Here is an 18,367-nt window from a genome sequence, read left to right as displayed (position 1 = left end):
TGTTTATCCGTTACTTGCATGATATCTATATCTAAATATCATTAAAAATATGAAAATATTTAATAAGATAATTTAATATGAAAATTTAACTTACAAGTTGTAGCAAAAATAACAAAAACATTTATGCATATGCGTATACTTAGTTTCAGTTTTATTTGTTTGTTTTTCTATAACTTGTAGAAATTAAATTTACACTTGCATGTTTGTAGAAACTCATATTAATCTATCTTGTCAATTTTTTTTGCATTTCTTGATGACTATTTAGATAGCATGTAAACATATGGGTGGACATCCATGTGCTAAAAACTATTTCTCTAATTTGGGGGGCTAAGCGCTGCTCTCTTCTTGCACTGTCTTCATCTTCTGCATGCCTTTGGATCGATCAGAATCTGAGTAGATGTTTCAGTTTAGCGTTTTCTTACTCCCTCTGTCTCGTATTAGCGTTTTCAAATTTTGTCTAACGACACACAACACACCCACAACCTACTGAAGAAGCGTCGCGTCAGCTACTAGACTAGCGTGTCGCTGAGGATGTGGAGCAGCAGCTCGTTCCACACGTCGATCGCTCCGGGCAAGCACCAGTGCAGGCAGTCGATGTCGAAGCCGTCGTGCTCGCCGCCGCCGTGCCCGTACCGGTCGGGGTGACCGTCCGGCCGGAGCAGCATCATCCGCGTCACGTCCATCAGCCTCAGCCGCGCGCCGCCGCTCCTGATCCTCGCCTCTGCCGCCGCCGCGGCGAACTCCTCGACCAGCGCCCGGTGAAACTCCGCCTCCGTCGCCGCCATCTCCGCCGCGGCCCCGTCGTCGCTCTCGTCGAGCGGGCGCGTCGCGGTGCACTCCCCGCCGTCGAACCACCCGCCGTTCTCGTAGTGCGTCGGCGCCACCGTCCGCAGGATCGCCGTGACGTTGAACCCGTCGAGCCGCGCCAGCGCCCGGAGCACGGTGCGGAACGCCGCCCGCTGAGCGTACTCCGGCTTCAGCGCGGCGGTGTCGTTGCCGGCGGCGGGCAGTCGTGATAGCCGACGACCCGGCCGTGCTGGTAGTACATGGCCGGGCGCGCGAACCAGTGCGACGCCGACACGACCACGTAGTCGTGGCCCTTGGTGGCGGACGTCCACCGCTCGTCGGGTTCGTCGAGGTGGAGGTCGATCGGGCCGGCGAATACCTCCCCCTGCCGCTCGGGACCGACCGCCTCCGGCGGGCCCCTCGTCAGGCGCCACCGGACCTGAAACGGCGTCCAGAAGTAGGCGACGGCGAAGCCGTGCGCCGGGAAGCGCCAGTGCTCGAACCCGTCAGCGTCCCGCGACCTCGCCGGAGCCTCCACCTGCGACAGGACGCACATGAGGGAGGTGACGTGGCTGCTCGCCAGCGAGTCGCCGACGAACAGCATCGACCTCCCCCGCACGATTCTGAGAAACCTCTCCGCGTCGAAGCGGCCGAGCGGCTCCGGCTCGCACCCCTCGCCGCCGTCGCTGGGACGCCACCTCCACTGCAAGAACTCCATGCTCGGCCTCCCATGCTTCATGCAGTTCTGATACTCCTGGATGAACCCGCACGTCGCGTTGGTGTAGTACGGCGCCGCACCGGCGTCGCGCACCCACTCGCCCCGCCCCCGCGCGGCGTCGGCGTCGCACGCGGAGGCCACACCACCATCACCGGACCGCCGGAAGGAGCCGAGGAGGAAGACCGAGAACGCCGCGGCGGCGGCGCAGAAGAGGAGGAGCGCGACGAGAGCGGGGACGGTCACGGACGTGTGGACTTAGCGGCGACGGCGGCGTGGCGGCTCCGGCGAGCCCCGGCGAGGAGGCGGCGGATGGAGAGGCCCTTCATGCGTCACCGTTAATTCTCAGTTTCTCACCTCTAGCTAGCTAGCCAGCTAGCCAGCTAGCTAGCGACGACGAGGCCTCGCCGGGGGCGCGCGTCAGCCACCATGTCGATCGCTGTCTGCGTAAGTAGTGGGAGCTCGCCCGATCGATCGAGCTCCATTCCACTGACAGAAAGCGAGGTCAACGGCGAGAGGTCGAGGTGGTGGTAGTCGACGCGACGTGCTCGATCGATTCGGACGTTGTGAGCATGTGGGCGCGCGTGCGTACATTCTAATTCTATCTCTCCTGGTGTCCCGGTCAATCGAATTTTTTTGGTTGTATATACTCGTACTAATGATTTTTTTGGTAACGCATATTTTGATTTCGAAATGAAGAATTGTCTGAATTACACAAATATGTACAGGTTGAACATTTCAAGAATACCGATAGACATGGATGGCCGTAGATTGATCCGTGGATAATTTAGGATCGGTTCTATTTTAATTAAATGAAACAAATTTTATTAAAAAATAAATCTTAGTAGTTTATTTAGTTGAATTAAATATGGTCTTTAATGCATTCTACGCTTCTTCTAGATTTTTTATGAATAGTCATGTTTTCGTACAGGGGAATGGCACGATGAAACGTCCATAACACAGTTGGCTGCTAAAGGTGGGGGAGATGGAGAAGGGCAAACAGGCAAAGATCATCTTTGAACAAACTCGCCGAGAGAAATGCTGTCATGGGGTTCGAGTTCGCCAACATGGAATTTAGGGAAGCCTCGCCATGCTGCTCTTGTGTGTCGGTTGGAAACAAAAGGGACATGAGAGAATTGTAGAAGACCAGGACTTGACTAGTCCTAAGCGGGATTAAAAAGTCTCAACTGCAAAAATTTGATATAGAACATTCCTCAATTTGCAAAACTCCTCTCATGTTAGTGACATTGACCTGGTATTGTAGAGCTCGAGCTAGGAGAAGCAAATATGAGGAAGATGAGAGTTGTCTAAATTGACTACGAATCGCACCACATTGCTGCCTTCACTAGAAAGCTTTGGAGATAAAGCCGCCCCATCAGAGTCCTTCAAGCAAGTAGTTCATCACCAAGAAAACAAACCATTCCAAATATAGTGGCAGTATCTTCAACCGCAATCACCAGTAGATTGGCCTCCTCTAATGACCTAAATGTAGCCGACAATAGGAGCTTAATGCACAGGGAGCCATACATAACAACTGGGCCATAGGATCCACAAGGCTAGGACGATGGCCGATGATTTGGGGAGGGCGGCAGGAACAGAATGGTCCGGCGCCATCCTCTCATCGGGTCGCGCTCATCAGAAGTGGCGGCAGTGGCGAACCCACGTGTGGCTTCCCGGGGTCCTCGGACCCTAGTAAATTATCCAATTCTTACTAAATTATATCATATTAATTAGTGTATAAGTATAAAAATTAGATAATTAGTATGTATTGGATCCCTGATAATTTCTGTTCTGGGTTCGCCACCCGGTGGCGGCAACCCCATCCGTAGGGTTCAGATAGGCCTACCTACTAAAGGTTTGGGGCCAAAAGGACCATTTTTTGGGTTTGTTCTTTGACTGGACCAGCTTTTTATAGAGGGAAATGGACTAGCTTTTCATCTAAGCTGGGAGCTTGGCCACCCCCACTAGCCTCCCGTGACCCTCTCTCGTCGGATGCCGGAGCACCCCTCGGCCGCCCCTATTCCCTTGTCATTCCTCCCATGACGGTGCCGACACTACTTCATCAAAGATTAGAACGAGCAAGAACGATATGTCATCTCCGTCGAGGTCATCAAGGCCTTCGTCATATGATGCTTCCTCTATGTTAACGTTAAGGTTCAAATGGTATATTCATAAATAAAAAATAATTTAGGAACAAAACCTTTATATATGTGTTCTTAGTGATCTAAGACTAATTTCAGTAGGGGTTTCATGGAAGTTTCAATTTCATTAAATGATATGTTACATTGATAATGATGCGACATAGGATTTATGATGAGAGAGATAAATTGAGTTTTATGGGATAAACTTAGTGTAAACAGTTAACTAAAGCATGAAACTGGATTGAAACCTTCACTGAGAGTAATTTGTTTCATCTCTACATATTTAACCAACTCTTATTAGTCACTTGGATGCAATATTTAAGTAATATATTACTATATAAAGTCGTCAACTGAAATTTTGTATTGAGAGCACTTGTTTCATTCATCCATTCAAATATGTTTTAATGATGTGGCACTATTAAAAACCGTGGAATGAAATCTTGCACTAAGAATGATCTAAAAGTCAAGACTGAAAAATAAACTACAATGAAAAAACCGTGAATTTATCTTCAAGTTAAAGTTAAAAATTTAAAATTTGACTTATAAGTATAGGAAGAAGTGAAAAAAAATTAGACTCCTGGACTCCACATGCCAAGAACGATACACCGTCTCTATCCCCTTTCATTTATATGAAACGAGCATGTATGCATGGTATTCAGAGAAGAAGTAACAGATTTGCCTCTGCGGGTTGGGTTACTGCTCGTCGATTCGATTCGAGTTGTTGTTCTTCCCCCTACTAACTTAATCTCCTGTATGCTTCTACCACTCCATGCTCATATCAATCTGTAAAGGAATCAACTAAGCACCTCGATCACTTACTGCATTAATCAGAAACCAGCAGCCTAGTTTGCAGCAATTTTTTTTTTCTTCCAAACTACTGATGCTCACTTGCACTTTTGTTTAAGCTGAGCCAAAACACTAGATGTGTCTGAATGTTTTGAAACAGAGATGGTACAACTGCTAGGTTAAATCAATCATGCTGTTGGTTTGTTCAGCTTTGTTTCTATGTAGCCCAATCATGGTGTTGGTTAAGCCTGTGCAGTTATTTGTGTGCTCATCAGTTGAGCTGTGCAGTCCTGCTAGTGAGCAAAAGTAGTGAGCAGCAGACTAAGCAGCAAAAAAGAGTGGTGAAATGGTTTCAACCAAAATTCTAAAGGGAAATTTGCAAGTGTCATTATAATTTTGCAATGTTGGTTTGGTTTGGGGGGACAAGTCATTTTGGTTGGATTGGTTGGGTTCAGGATCGGATAAGATGCGTGGATTGGTTCGGTCTGGGGAGGCAACTCTGATTAGCATGGTTAGGTTAGGATATGGAGTGGATGTTGAGCAAAATAGACATTTTTCCTCCCAAAATTTAACGTGAAATTATATTCTACTCACTCTATTACATATTACGAGACCTTTTGGTTTTGCCTAAATTCATCTATTAATATATATGTTTTGTATATACGTATAGATTCATTAGCACACAAATGAATTTAGGCAAGACCAGAAAGTTTTATAATATGGAATGGATGGAATAGTAGTGAAAGTGTCCTCTAACAAATTATACGTTTTTGAAATGTCTTTTAAGCATGTCACATTTTACGATATACCTTGGCTAATTACACTTTTTTGGATATTATGTAGAAAATTTTACCATTTTGAAAACGGTCAAATTTTCCGAATTTTGGAGGGCCTGTGCACTGGTACTCGTGCTTGACATGCAGATTGTCTTGTTTCCTCTTGGTTCACTCCCTCGACGTACCAGAATTACTCGGACCATCTTTTGGATTATGCTTGTGTTTATATATAAGACAAAATTTAAATTTTAAGACTTAAATTTAGAGTTGTTTTTTAATTTTTTTATTCTATTTTATTTTCTAACCTTTAATTTTTTATCACTAAGAATATGTATATAAACATTTTATACTAAATCATTTTTTAACTATTACATTTCATTTATGCTTAATTTCAACAAAATAATAAGACTAATCATGGTTGGAGCTAGAGACACTTTGCTTGATTCCCTATTAGGACATGCTGGACGATAGAGACTCTTTTCTCGTACATGGTAGCAATATTAACTTATTTATAAACGTACACATAAAGGTAAAGGTAGAGTCAGATATGGTTTGTTTATTAATATTATAAAATATATTTTTATTACTCTTTTTTTCTTTTAATCTACATCATGCAACAAATATTTTTTAAATAAATGCTAAGAGTAGACTCTAAATCGTTGCCATGTATGAGAACTATTTCTTAATTCCCCCACTTCTATTTACTCCATGTCATCGTATTTATACATGTAACGATGAATAGAGTCAGCTAATAATTGTCATTGTGTATGCTCTTGTACCAGCGTGGTCACCTCGCCGACGATGCCATAGAATCGCACCTCTTTACTTCCTCTGTTCGAGAAAAAAAAACCAACTTCTAAATTTAAATATGGACATATAATATGTTAAATTTAAACTAGAAATTCATTTATTTTTCTGGAGAGAGGAGTACGTGCCACCGTGATGATGCCATCCATGCTTTGAACTTTTCATTAAAAACCGAAATGAAATATTCCAAAAAGAAACATAACTTTGAATAAAAAAATTATATACATATTCTTAGCGATCAAGGCTATAAAATAAACTTTAGTGAAAACATTCAAAATTGACTCTAAATTTAAAGCTAAAAATTTAAATATTAGCGTATAAACACGAGTGTAATCAAAAACATAGGATGCATGGCTTGAAACTGCACGTGCGCCATGCCATCCGCCCACCCGTGCGTGCATTCAGTACTAATCTCTCGGTACCGTCTTTGTTCATGCTTTGCACGATACGAACCCTCTGTGAGAGAGGTTGTTCCTCTTGTATATTGTTCACGTGACATACATGAGCGGATCCAGCCTACTGAGAGTCTGAGATTCGCGCTAATTGTATTTTTCCTCCTTTAGCCCTCCCTATTACGGGCTGAGGACTCTCTCGGCGTCGTTTGTTTCCCTTCTTCCTAAATCCAGCTTCTCTTATTTTTCGCGTGCACGTATGCAGTGTTTTCTAAAAATTTTCTATAGAAATATTACTTAAAATTTCAAATTAGTTAATTTGTCTAATCTTTATAGTTTTAATTAATCATACACTAGTATATTACATTATTACCACATTATTTGCGGCGGTTAACCACCAAGCTGCCGAACGCAGCCAGTCCGTGTACCAATGACCATGCTGGACATAAATACCGTCAAACGATTTCAATCCCGTTTTCGTTCATCAATAGTAGCCATCATACAGCGCAATTACTCCGGCTCTGATTTCCTTTGATTTCTTTCAGAAACGGCAAAGCAAGTAGAGAGTCAAACAAAAAAAAGACTAGTACAGTACAAAAAGATCAAGAAGAAAACTCCGGCGACTGATGACGCAGCAGCATCTGCAGCAGCATCTCGTTCCACAAGTCGATCGGGCCGGGGAGGCACCAGTGCACGCAGTCGTTGTACAGCGTCACCTTCTCGTGCGCCCAGTGCCCGTACCGGCTCGGGTGCCCGTCCGCCCGCGGCACCATCGCCGCCGTCGTGTCCATCAGCAGCATCCTCGCCGCGCCGCCGCTCGCCGCGGCCGCCGCCCTCCTGAACTCCTCCACCTGCACCGTGTGGAAGTCGAGGTCCAGCCCGGCCATCCGCGTCTCGTTCGCCGCGTACGGCCGCGTCCGCCGGCAGTCGCCGCCCCTGTCCCACTCCCCGCCCTCGAAGTGCGACGTCGGCGACACCGTCCGCACGATCACCGTGCCGCCGAAGCCCGCCGCGCCGCCGGCGGCGAGCGCGCGCAGCGCGGTGCGGAACGCCGTGCGGAGGGAGTAGCGCAGCGTGAGGGCCGGGACGCCCCGGAGGAGGCAGTCGTGGCAGCCGGCGAGGCGGCCGCCCTCGTAGAACACGGTGGGGCGGTTGAACCAGGTCCCCGTGGAGACGACGGCGTAGTCGAAGCCCGCCACGCCGGCCACCCAGGCGGCGTCCGGCTCGTCGAGGTAGAGGTCCCACCTCCCGCTGGCGGGGTCCGACTGGTTCGCCGTGACGAGATACGGCGACCGGAAGGCGGCGACGGTGAAGTTGTGGGACTCGTAGTGCACCGTCCTGAACTCCGGATCCGGTGACTTGGACACCTCCTTGGGGTGCTCCACCTTCAAAAAGATGAAAATTTTTACCCGGATTAATCCTGTAATTTGTGCAAGAAATCGTAAAATGCAACAATTCTTTTGTGGATTACCTTGGAGAGGAGGCACATGAGCGACTGCATGTGGTTCCTGGCGAGCGAGTCGCCGACGAACGCCATCGACCTGCCCCTGACGAGCTCCAGGAACGCCGCCGCGTCGAACCGCGGCAGCTCGCACCGCTCAGGCCGCCACCGCCACCGCAGGAACCCGAGGTCCGGGCGGCCGTACTTCATGCAGTTCTGGTGCTCCTGGATCTCCCCGCAGGTCGAGTTCGTGTAGTACGGCGCCGCCCCGTCGTCCGCCGCGCCGGCGGGCACCCACTCGCCGCGGAAGATGTCGCAGTCCCTCGGCACCCGGACGGCGGCGGCGGCAGGCCGCGCGCTCTTGATCCAAGAAGAAGAAGAGGAGGTGGAGGAGGAGGAAGAACCGGGCGGCTGCTGCAGCGTCGCCGCGATGCTGGTGGGCTCGTATCCCCCGAGGAGGAAAGAAGGGCCGCGCGCCGTGGCGAGGAGGAGGAGGAGGAGGACGGCGACGACGGCGAGCGCCCGGAGCGGCACCGCGCTGGCGCTGAGCATCGTCGGCAGCGCGCAGCGATGCAAGAGCACAGCTAGTGGAGTCAGCAATGGCGATTGCGTGCTCCGCAGCCGCAGATGATTCTTGCTGAGTTCGAACCGCTGCACTGTCGCATGCAGTGGGAATGGATTTTAAACTCAGAGTAGATATCCCGTCAGCTATTTCTAGTTATTTAAATAATTTAAAATATATAAAATATAAAGATGAATTAATATGAGATATATCAATTCATAAATATACAAATTAAAATATTACTTTATAATTCATAATAAAAATAATAAATAAAACTCTGAATGGTATGCATTCGTAGCTATATTGTTATTTTGTTATAACTTTTATAGAAATCATATTTGAATTTGTATGTTTACAGAGTGAGATATGAATATATCTCATATTAATTTATTCTTCTAAGCTTTTTAAATATTGACATAAAGAGGGGATTGTTTTGCTTTTTCAAGCGCCATATGTGTAAATAAAAAGTAATTTACGAATAAAAATTTTATATATGTTTTCTAAGCTATAAAAAGCCAATAATAAATAAATCATGATAAAATAAATTCTAAAAACGGCTACAAACTTAAAGTTAAAAAATATTAAATATTGACTTATAAATATGAAAAAACAAACAAATATGCGAACATCCCTTAGGGCGTCCGCAACAAGGCTGAGTCAGCTAGCTATTTGGTTGTACACGTCAGCATGTATCCTATGTGGAGGAAAGAGAATACGCACAAAAAATTGAGCCAGCGATTCCCTCGTCGCTCATCTCGCACACGGAACGATGAGCTAAATCGTCGGCCTCTTCACCTTCTACTAGCGATTTCGGTCGGACTTCTTCCCGCATACAGATCTATTGCGCGCGTGAATCTTTCTTTTCCCCCATCCGTTGCGCGCGAATCCTCCCCTTTCTCCTGCGTCCACCATACGCGATAATCCATCCCAATCCAGCTGCTCCCACCCTTCCGATTTATTTTCAGAGCCTGCGAAACCAAAGGTCGCTTCCTCTTCCCATCCATCCTCTTCCCATCTCTCTTTCTCTGCTCTATTCAAATCTGTATGATTTGTTGCAAGGGGCATGATTCAAATATCTGAAATCCATTTGATGCTTGTGGTAATGAGCCGCCGGAGCAAGCGAAAGATGGCTCCGCCACCACATCAGACTGAATCTACTCCTTCGTATCATACTGGATCCGCTCGTGCTCCTGGGAATCAAGTCCCTACTCCGGTTCCTACATTTCTTGGTGGTGGTTCTACTATTCCTGGTAACAGAGGTCAAGCAGGTAATTGATTTTGCTAGCTGGTGATAGCTGCCGGCTGCCGACGCTACTTGCTGCATGTCTGCCTTGCTGCTGCGTGCTGTTGCCTGCCTTGTTGCTGTGTGCTGTTGCTTGCTTGGTGCTAGCCGCCCGCTGCCGGCATCCCTTGCTAGTTGTCTGCCTTGTTTAGTTAATTGGTGTTTGTTCGATTAATAGATTATATTAAGGTGCTACTGACTGCTATCTACTAATAAGAAGTACCATTATCAATTAATCTTTAAATTTATCATGTATTAGATATTCATGTGCATATGTATGACCACATCATTAAAAACTGGATGATTTCTCTAAACTAATGGCCAAATGGCATGACTTTCTGTAGCATGGTGGCCTGGATCTTTGCCACAAGCCACATTTTCAGCAGACACATCCACAAATTGGTAAGATTTTTATATGTAATTCTCTTGTTACACTAGTTGTCATTTTATTATGTTCAGAAACAGTTAGTTCACTTGATATGTTAGTTTCAATAGAAGTAACGATATGGCTTGCTTCATTTTCCAGTGGTATGGATTACTATCCACCTGGTGGTTTTATGAACTTTCTACAAACTGCACAACCATTCATTCCTCATTTTTCATCCCCATGGCCACCTATGGGAAATGAATCTCAATTGGCACCACCAAAAAATGGCTCAGGAAACCAAAATGCTAAACATAGATCGAAAAGCAAAACTATCATCAACTTAGATGAAGGAAATGATGTCAGGACTGCAAAGCGTCTAGTATTTGATCCAGATGAGGACGAGAGGCTAGTAAGTAAAATCGTATCACCTTTACAAATGTATGAATCTACAACTAATCATGTGTGCTAAATTCAGGTCAGTGCATGGTTGTTTCACTCGAATGACCCAATCAATGGGAATTGCAAGAAAAATGAGAGCTACTAGGGTGATGTACATGAACTCTACAATAAAACTACACCTACAAACCGAAAAAGAGAGGTGAAACATCTCAAAGATCGCTGGCAAAAAATTAAGAGATGGGTGGGTTTTTTCTGTGAACGTTGGAAGAAGGCTACCTTAATTTATCTTAGCGGATATTCAGATGACCAGCTAAGAGACATGGCTAAGCAGTTTTATTTGGATGACTATCTTAAGGAAGGCCCATTCACAGTTGAGCATTGCTGAAAGATTCTTTGTGATGAACCCAAGTGGCATGCAATTTTGGAAGAACTTGGAAAACCAAATAAAAGAAGTTTGGATGATGAAGGTGAAGCAATTGACATCTCAGGTGTAGGAGAAAAGGAACGTCCTATAGGGACAAAAAAAGCTAAGAAACAACACAATGGTAAAGGAAGAGTCAAAGATGATGATGTCAGTTTAGATGAAGACTTGAAGAAATTCATTAACATTGAAGCAGCAACAAAAAAACGACAGAAAGACTTCTTAGAGGCACAAGAAAGTATTACTGATAAGAAGTTTGAAACAACAAGGATTAGGAGGGAGTCTGCTTTACTAGAATCATATCAAAAACTCTTGTGCATGGACACTAGGGAGATGACAGAGGATATTAGAGGTGAGCATGTGCCTGTCCTGAAGATGCTAAGGGAGAAATTGGCTGGCAACAGTAACTAAGGTAGTTCCTTATTTTTGTTTACTGCTATTTTTATAGCTAGTCAACATGTATAAATGCATTGCTAAATATCATGCAGTAACACTAAATGCAATCAGTCAACATATAGTGTCAATGCTTTGTGAATTATCATGAACTGTCATTATTACTGGTATGCAGTACCAATACAGTTCAATGTAGTAGTCAAAATGCATTAGTACTTCTGTGTGTGTATATATACATGACCAGTATAGCTGCATCTATATATGCACGGCAGCACAAAGTCTCCAACCTCTATACCCCTTTCTAAATTTGTCTCCAAACATGTCGGATCAATCCGATGATTCTGTAGACCCTTTAGAAGACTTCTCAGCTGAGCAACAAACCCTTGACTCTCTTGCTGGCCTGATTTTTACGAAGATTAAGGCAAAGTTGGCGGGTAGTTCATCTAGGCGCCGAACCAGAAAATACATCAATAGGAATCATGAAGGTGCTCATCAACAACTTGTGGCTGATTACTTTGCAGAAGAGCCTCTCTATTCTGATGTTATATTTCGTATAAGATTTCGGATGAGAAGGCATGTTTTTTTACGCATTGTGGATACCTTAGGTAGTTGGTCTCCCTATTTCACTCAAAGGGTAGACTGTACTAATCGACTGGGCTTTCACCACTGCAAAAGTGTACATCAGCAATCCGTATACTTGCATATGGGACTGCAACTGACATGCTTGATGAGTACTTAAAGGTTGCAGAGAGAACTGCCCTTGAGTGCTTGGAAAAATTTGTCCAAGGAGTGATTGATGTTTTTGGCTCCCAGTACCTACGACGACCTACAGCTGAAGACATGGAGCGTCTGCTTCAAGTTGGGGAGTCTCGTGGATTCCCTGGGATGTTGGGTAGTATTGACTGCATGCATTGGTAATGGGAAAATTGTCCAACAACATGGAAGGGGCAATATACCACCGGTCATGATGGATTTCCAACTATCATCCCTGAAGCGGTAGCTTCACATGACCTCCATATTTGGCATGCATTCTTTGGTGTTGCCGGGTCTAATAATGACATCAACATGCTCAATTAGTCCCCTTTGTTTCTTGAGGTGATAAAGGGTGAAGCTCCTCGGGTTCAATTTTCTGCAATGGTAGGCAATACAACACATGTTATTACCTAGCCGATGGAATTTATCCAGAATGGGCAGCCTTTGTGAAGTCGATAAATTCACCCCAACTACAAAAACACAAGGTGTATGCAACAGAACAAGAAGGTGCAAGGAAAGATGTGGAGCGTGCTTTTGGTGTTCTGCAAGCTCGCTTCAATATTGTGCGTCGTCCAACACGATCTTGGAGCACAAGGATTATTGGACAGGTCATGAAAGCTTGTGTTATTCTCCACAACATGATAGTGAAAGATGAGGGAGAAATGGCTAAGGAGCCTATTGATCTGAATGCAATTCTTGGAGTATCAATTGTTCTTCCTCCAGAAGTTCAAAAGGCCTCAAACAGTAACCCATGCTTCAATGATGTTTGACGTAGAAATTCTGCTATACGTGTTCACTCAGTCCACATTCAACTAAAAGATGATTTAATTGAGCACATTTGGCAACGTTTTGGCCATAGGGCTCCCCACTAGTCCTTTATATAACCTCATGTAAGATCTTTCATGGAATTGTTTTTTATTAGCATAATTATTTATATTGAGTAAGCTGACTTACTTTATGTTTTCTTTTTTCAAAATTGTAGCAGGCTATAAAGGAGGTTGTTGGGTTAGAGATGACTTTTGGCTTTTGGCGACTACACCTCAACGATGCACTGTTTAATTTGCTTTTGTGGTATGAAAAAAATATGTATGGCTTAAGTATGGTTATCAATTTACACATTTTATAGTAACGTGTGGATATTTTATTTTATTTTTATGTTAGAAACCTTTAGTTGTACCTGTTGTACCTGTTGCTTATCTTTAGTTGATCATGTAATAAATTACCTTGAGTCAAGATCTATGCAACCAGTTGGTTATCTTTAGTTGGCCACTAAGCCTCCACGTAGTGAGCCATAAAGATGGTGCACAGTGTATCTATTTTTTCTTTATGTGTACGAAACTATTAAAAATACAAATAGCTAGCAATATAGCTGGCTCTTTGGACTGCTGGCTATTTTGCTCATGACGTGTATATCTTGTAGCTAGCAACTATCTAGTAATGTTGCGGACGCCCTTAGAATTTGTTTTCGCCGTAGGGAGTCTGCAGTAGAATCCGATCTCGGTAAGAGCGAGGCTACATGTGGGTTGGTGGGTACTGTAAATTATCTTTGGGGATTGGAGCTGGGTGCAGTTTGGTGCATGTGATTCGGCCCTGCAGGTGCAAGTGTGGTCAAAAGTGCTCGCTTTGGCACGCATTACTAATGCATGGCAATGTTCATAGTTTTTTTTACTCCACTCCACTGTATCATAAAAAAACTAAACAGTAGTTATTTATTTTGAGAGAGGTAATAGAAGTATATAACACAAAATAGAGTTTTAGTGTACATATTATTAATGTATATTTTAATTTAATTTTTCTCTCTTTATATCTTGGATGTGCTATAGTGTTTATATTTTATTATTTATCCACTTGTCATATTTTATTTTATTCTATAATCTCTCCAATTCCATAATTCCGGTTCTTTTGGATAAATATGCAGTGAAACTTTTAAAACTTTGATTATCAATCTTTTAAAATACTCCCACGGTTACATATCATAAGACATTCTGTTTTTGTCTAAATTTATCCATGTATCAATATATATATATGTTTAGTACGAGTGTCGAGATTCATTAACACAGAAATAAATCTACATAAATCTAGAAAGTCTTATAATATGGAATGGAGGCAATATTTAGTAACAACATATATAGATGAGTCCTAAAAATTACTTAAGTAAAAATAAATAAATATTTTTATATAATTTAATATAAAATTATAATCAAACATAAATTTAGAATACCGGGAGTACTAGAGACTCGTTTAATTGATGCATACCATTCTAATTATTGTATTCTGAACGCTTTCATAAAGGCAGATCAGACACGTGAAGGGGCAAAGTGGGTGATGGAGCTAGTACCGGTCCAGTAGTATTTTGATAGGAGCGCTAGCTTTGGGGAACACAATCAGCCGGTGCAATGCATAAAAAAAATTGAAATCGAGAACTACACTTTGGAGCAGATAGCGGGGCCAAAAGATCAGGGCTAGTATTTTGTTTTCAGCTAAATAATAGTAGAAAAAAGTTTCTCTTATCTCCCTCAAATATGGATAGGATAGAGTATCATTTACTCCCTTAACCGCAAATTGGGTATATAAGTATATCATCTCCCAAACTATTAGAACCAATTCATTTTACATCCCAAAATATAGTTTTTACTGTGTTTTGTTCCACGTGACATTACCGTCAACAGTTCTATGTGATATACAATATTGACATGGCACTTACATGCTAATTATAGAAAATAAAAACTATCGAGCCTACGTCTGTTACTATCATCGGCATGTAAAAAAGACCATGGAGGCTCACCCTTGCTTCTCTCTCTTAATTTGTCTTAATTAGTTTCCTAGGAGCTACGGGAAGTAGGGAGATCATTTTCTGTTTCACTGGCGTTGGTGCCGGCACCAATGACAGTGGTCTGTATGTTGGCGGTCACAATATTGGAGAGTTGGGAAGGAGGGGGTGGAAAGGAATATGCAAGCCATTATAGTTGCTTCGTGCTTGTCGGTGGGGGAGATGGTATGCCCAAGGCAGCGAAGAAGATGAGGAGGTCACACGGGACGAAATAGGCGGATATGCGGTTGGGCACATGATGGGGGAGCCGGGGCAAAGGGGGCATGCGGAAGGTGGAGATAAGAGCCAAACTCACTGAACATGGCCTAACACCTTAGATGCGATGATTTTGGCAAGATGACGGTAGTCGTAGAGATTACTAGTCACATTAGTGGTACTTGGAGGGTGTAGCCTTGCTGTTAGTAAGGAGGTCTCACGTTCACCAGGAAGAGACCCCTCTCTCTTTTCTTCTTTCTCTCATGTCACACTGGAGGAAGGCGACTGCAAGGCCGATCAGATTCGATGATACTAGTTGCGGTGACGAAGATGGAAAGGATTGGGGACATGGGCTCAGGAGGAGCGTGCTAGTTAGGAGCTCCTTCCTCCTCTCTCCTCCCTCTTCTCCACTGTGGTGAGGAGTCCAATCTTCAAACAACACCCTTAAGTTAACACATTTAACAGTAGTGAGGAGCTCGACCTCAATAAGGGGCTAGCCATCTACACCGCTCTGCTATCTTTGTCACCACCTCGTCAAGCCACACATGAGGATCTAAGATACTAGAAAACACCTACCATTGTCACCATGCCCCAATAAGAGGGCCGATGCCGACGAAGCTAGATGAAGGAGAGAGACGGTGATGAGAAAAGGAGAGAGGGGGAAGAAGAGAATAGAGGGCACAATGAAAAATAGAGAGCACTGAGTGAGGGCTTAGGTTGCTCCGGTATTTTTCTCCCTATGACTGACATGTGGGTCTCCATAGATTTTCTTAATGCTTTTTACAATTGCCATGTTTGTCTGCCATGGATAAATCTAGATGAGATAGAACATATTATAATATAAAATAGATGAAGTATTGCTAAGAAAAAACTTGTCACTATTGTAACTAGAAATTTGACGTCATGGCCAAATTAGTTGGGTTGGCTATGTTTTGCATGACTCATGACCTTTGAGTGAAGATCCGGAAGCAATGCAGATAAGCGCCTTTGCCAAAATTTTGGCAACGACCAATCTTGCCATTACCCGTGAAAATGGAAGATATAGAAAAACTGGCAAGGCAAACAATGGCAAAGACCAATTGACCAAAAGATCTCAAAATATATAGAACATAGGAAAAGCACGAAAATAGGCTGGTACATGAGGAATGACCATGTGTGTGGCCTGTGTTCCAGCGTGCGGCTGTGGTGTGTGTCTATCAATATCAGTATAGATAGAGATTAGCTAATAGTAGAAGATAGATGTAGATAGACAATTAGATAGATACTATCTCAATTTAAAATATAGTTTTTTTACATTTTAAATTTCGTATTATAATATAAGTATTTATGTATTAAACTGCTCATTCCTATTATCATCATTCCAATGATTCAAAATGCCTGTCCGGTGCTTAGAAATAATGTAAGCAATTTTAAATTTGACCACTGAAATAACTAAAAGTTAGTTGCTGCATATGATTCCAGTTTTATCTTTTCGCTTCTGCTTTTCTTTAGAAACCCATTTTAAATATTTTACCTTAAATTTAGAGTTAATTTTTGACAGTTTTTTGTCCTAATTTATTTTTTAGTTTTTGCTTTTATATAATTAAAAACACTTACATAAAAGGGTTATTTATAAAGTATTTTTTATGAATATATTGTTTGGTCTTTTCAAATAAAAAGTCAAATAATAAGTTTGTATATGCCACTTAGATAAGTTTTAAAGGTAAAAGGTGCTCACTTCAGCCCACATATGGGTAGCGATCTATCAGTGTCCATATATGAATAGCTAGAGATCGGCCATGTGATGGGCAAGTAGACGATGGATTAGAGCAAGTTCAATAATATAGCCAATTGTTAACTCTAAATTATCTATAGTAAATTTAATAGTCAATTTATACAATATTTATCTATAAAACATATATTACACTATTAATATTAATACCTAGTCACATCTGTCATATACACATTTCAGACTTAGAGTCCATGTTGTAACTGGCTATGAATATATAGCTCGCTGCTCTTCTCTCTACTCTCTTATCTCCTTAAAATATGTTTAGAGCTGGCTTAAAGTCTTGTTATTGTATTGCTCTTAGTACTACCAGTCAATTAGTAGTATTTTGACAAGTGCACTAGCTTTGTGGAACATAATCAAACGGAGCAATTGATAAACATTTTTGAAATCGAGAGATCGATACTTTGAATTATGGCTGGCTGGGCAAAAAGGGCGATGTGGTTAACTGGGTCTTACCATGCTAAACTGTGGGAAAACACCAACGTGCAAATCCATGGTCGAGATAAACATCGGCCAAGAGCCAAATATATGGCCCTTGAATACCATTTCAGAATTAACTCGGGTTACATATACTAGTACTTTTCAATTTCTATGCCATATAGTTTCTATACATTTATATACACCCTTTTGATACTTCAAAACTTGAAATGGACAAATTCTCTCTTAAAAATGCACAGGGTGCAACGAAAAAAAAATCGAAACAAGCTAGCAGATGATGAACATGTGTATGCTGTGTCATGGTGCACGTGTCCTTTTATATTTTTTTCTAGTACTGTCTAAATTTTATATGAATTCTAGTGTATCTAGACATATGTATAAATCATATGTATTGATAAATACATAAATTTAAATAAAACTAAAATTTTATACCATATGAAACGAATGGAACAAAAGAGAGCAATCCTACACTATATCGGAACCGTGTGTTGGCGTGATCAGGAATCAGGCGCAAGAAGGTTAGGATTCGAACCCTATAGAATAAAATTCCTAAAGAGGATTGGAGCATAGGATTAAATCGTATTATTTCCTTTAAAATGGATTTTTTTTTAAAAAAGGCACCATTGAATAGATAGATCACCGTTCATTTGATTTGATCCAACGTACCATAATCAGTAGAATTGATATCGTTATATTTGATTTTTTTTTTTTTGCGCAGGCTGCTGATCGTTGCTCCCAACAGCTGGATGTGTAACGCACGCTTAATTGTCTCTTGATTACGGCAGCCGGCAGCTGCTGTGAATGGCTGCTGCTTTAATTCTAATATACTACCGCTATCTCTCTCAAAAAAAATATACTACTGCTATCTCCGTTTGTAAATGTAAGGGATTTGGGGAATAATCGTAATAAATGTTTGTCCAGATTCATATTTAAAGATAGAGGAGCATACAGGGGTGATTGTTTGGCTTTTAAAAAATCAACGGTATATTTGTAAGCGAAAAATAATTTAGAAATAAAACTTTTATATACATATGCTTAGCGAACATGCCACTAGATTTATGTGGTTTTCCAATGTCAGTGTTTAGATTTTCATTGACTGTAAATTGTAGACA

At 42.6% G+C, this 18,367-nt stretch overlaps 1 protein-coding gene and 1 pseudogene across 1 annotated transcript; both read right to left on the bottom strand.

Moving 5' to 3' along the window:
- Nucleotides 1-509: 509 nt before the first annotated feature.
- Nucleotides 510-2,095, bottom strand: LOC102705261 (annotated as a pseudogene).
- A 4,783-nt stretch (nucleotides 2,096-6,878) lies between these two features.
- LOC121054769 (protein trichome birefringence-like 21) lies at nucleotides 6,879-8,429 on the bottom strand. The gene is made up of 2 exons (XM_040525398.1): nucleotides 7,875-8,429; nucleotides 6,879-7,788 (listed from the first exon to the last, which is right to left on the bottom strand). The coding sequence occupies exons 1-2, from the start codon at nucleotides 8,394-8,396 to the stop codon at nucleotides 7,006-7,008; spliced, it is 1,305 nt and encodes a 434-aa protein (XP_040381332.1). The 5' UTR covers nucleotides 8,397-8,429; the 3' UTR covers nucleotides 6,879-7,005.
- Between the last annotated feature and the right edge of the window lie 9,938 nt (nucleotides 8,430-18,367).

Source organism: Oryza brachyantha, chromosome 6 (genome assembly GCF_000231095.2).
Source record: "Oryza brachyantha chromosome 6, ObraRS2, whole genome shotgun sequence".
NCBI lineage: Eukaryota > Viridiplantae > Streptophyta > Magnoliopsida > Poales > Poaceae > Oryza > Oryza brachyantha.
This window is presented reverse-complemented; position numbering and strand designations above follow the sequence as displayed.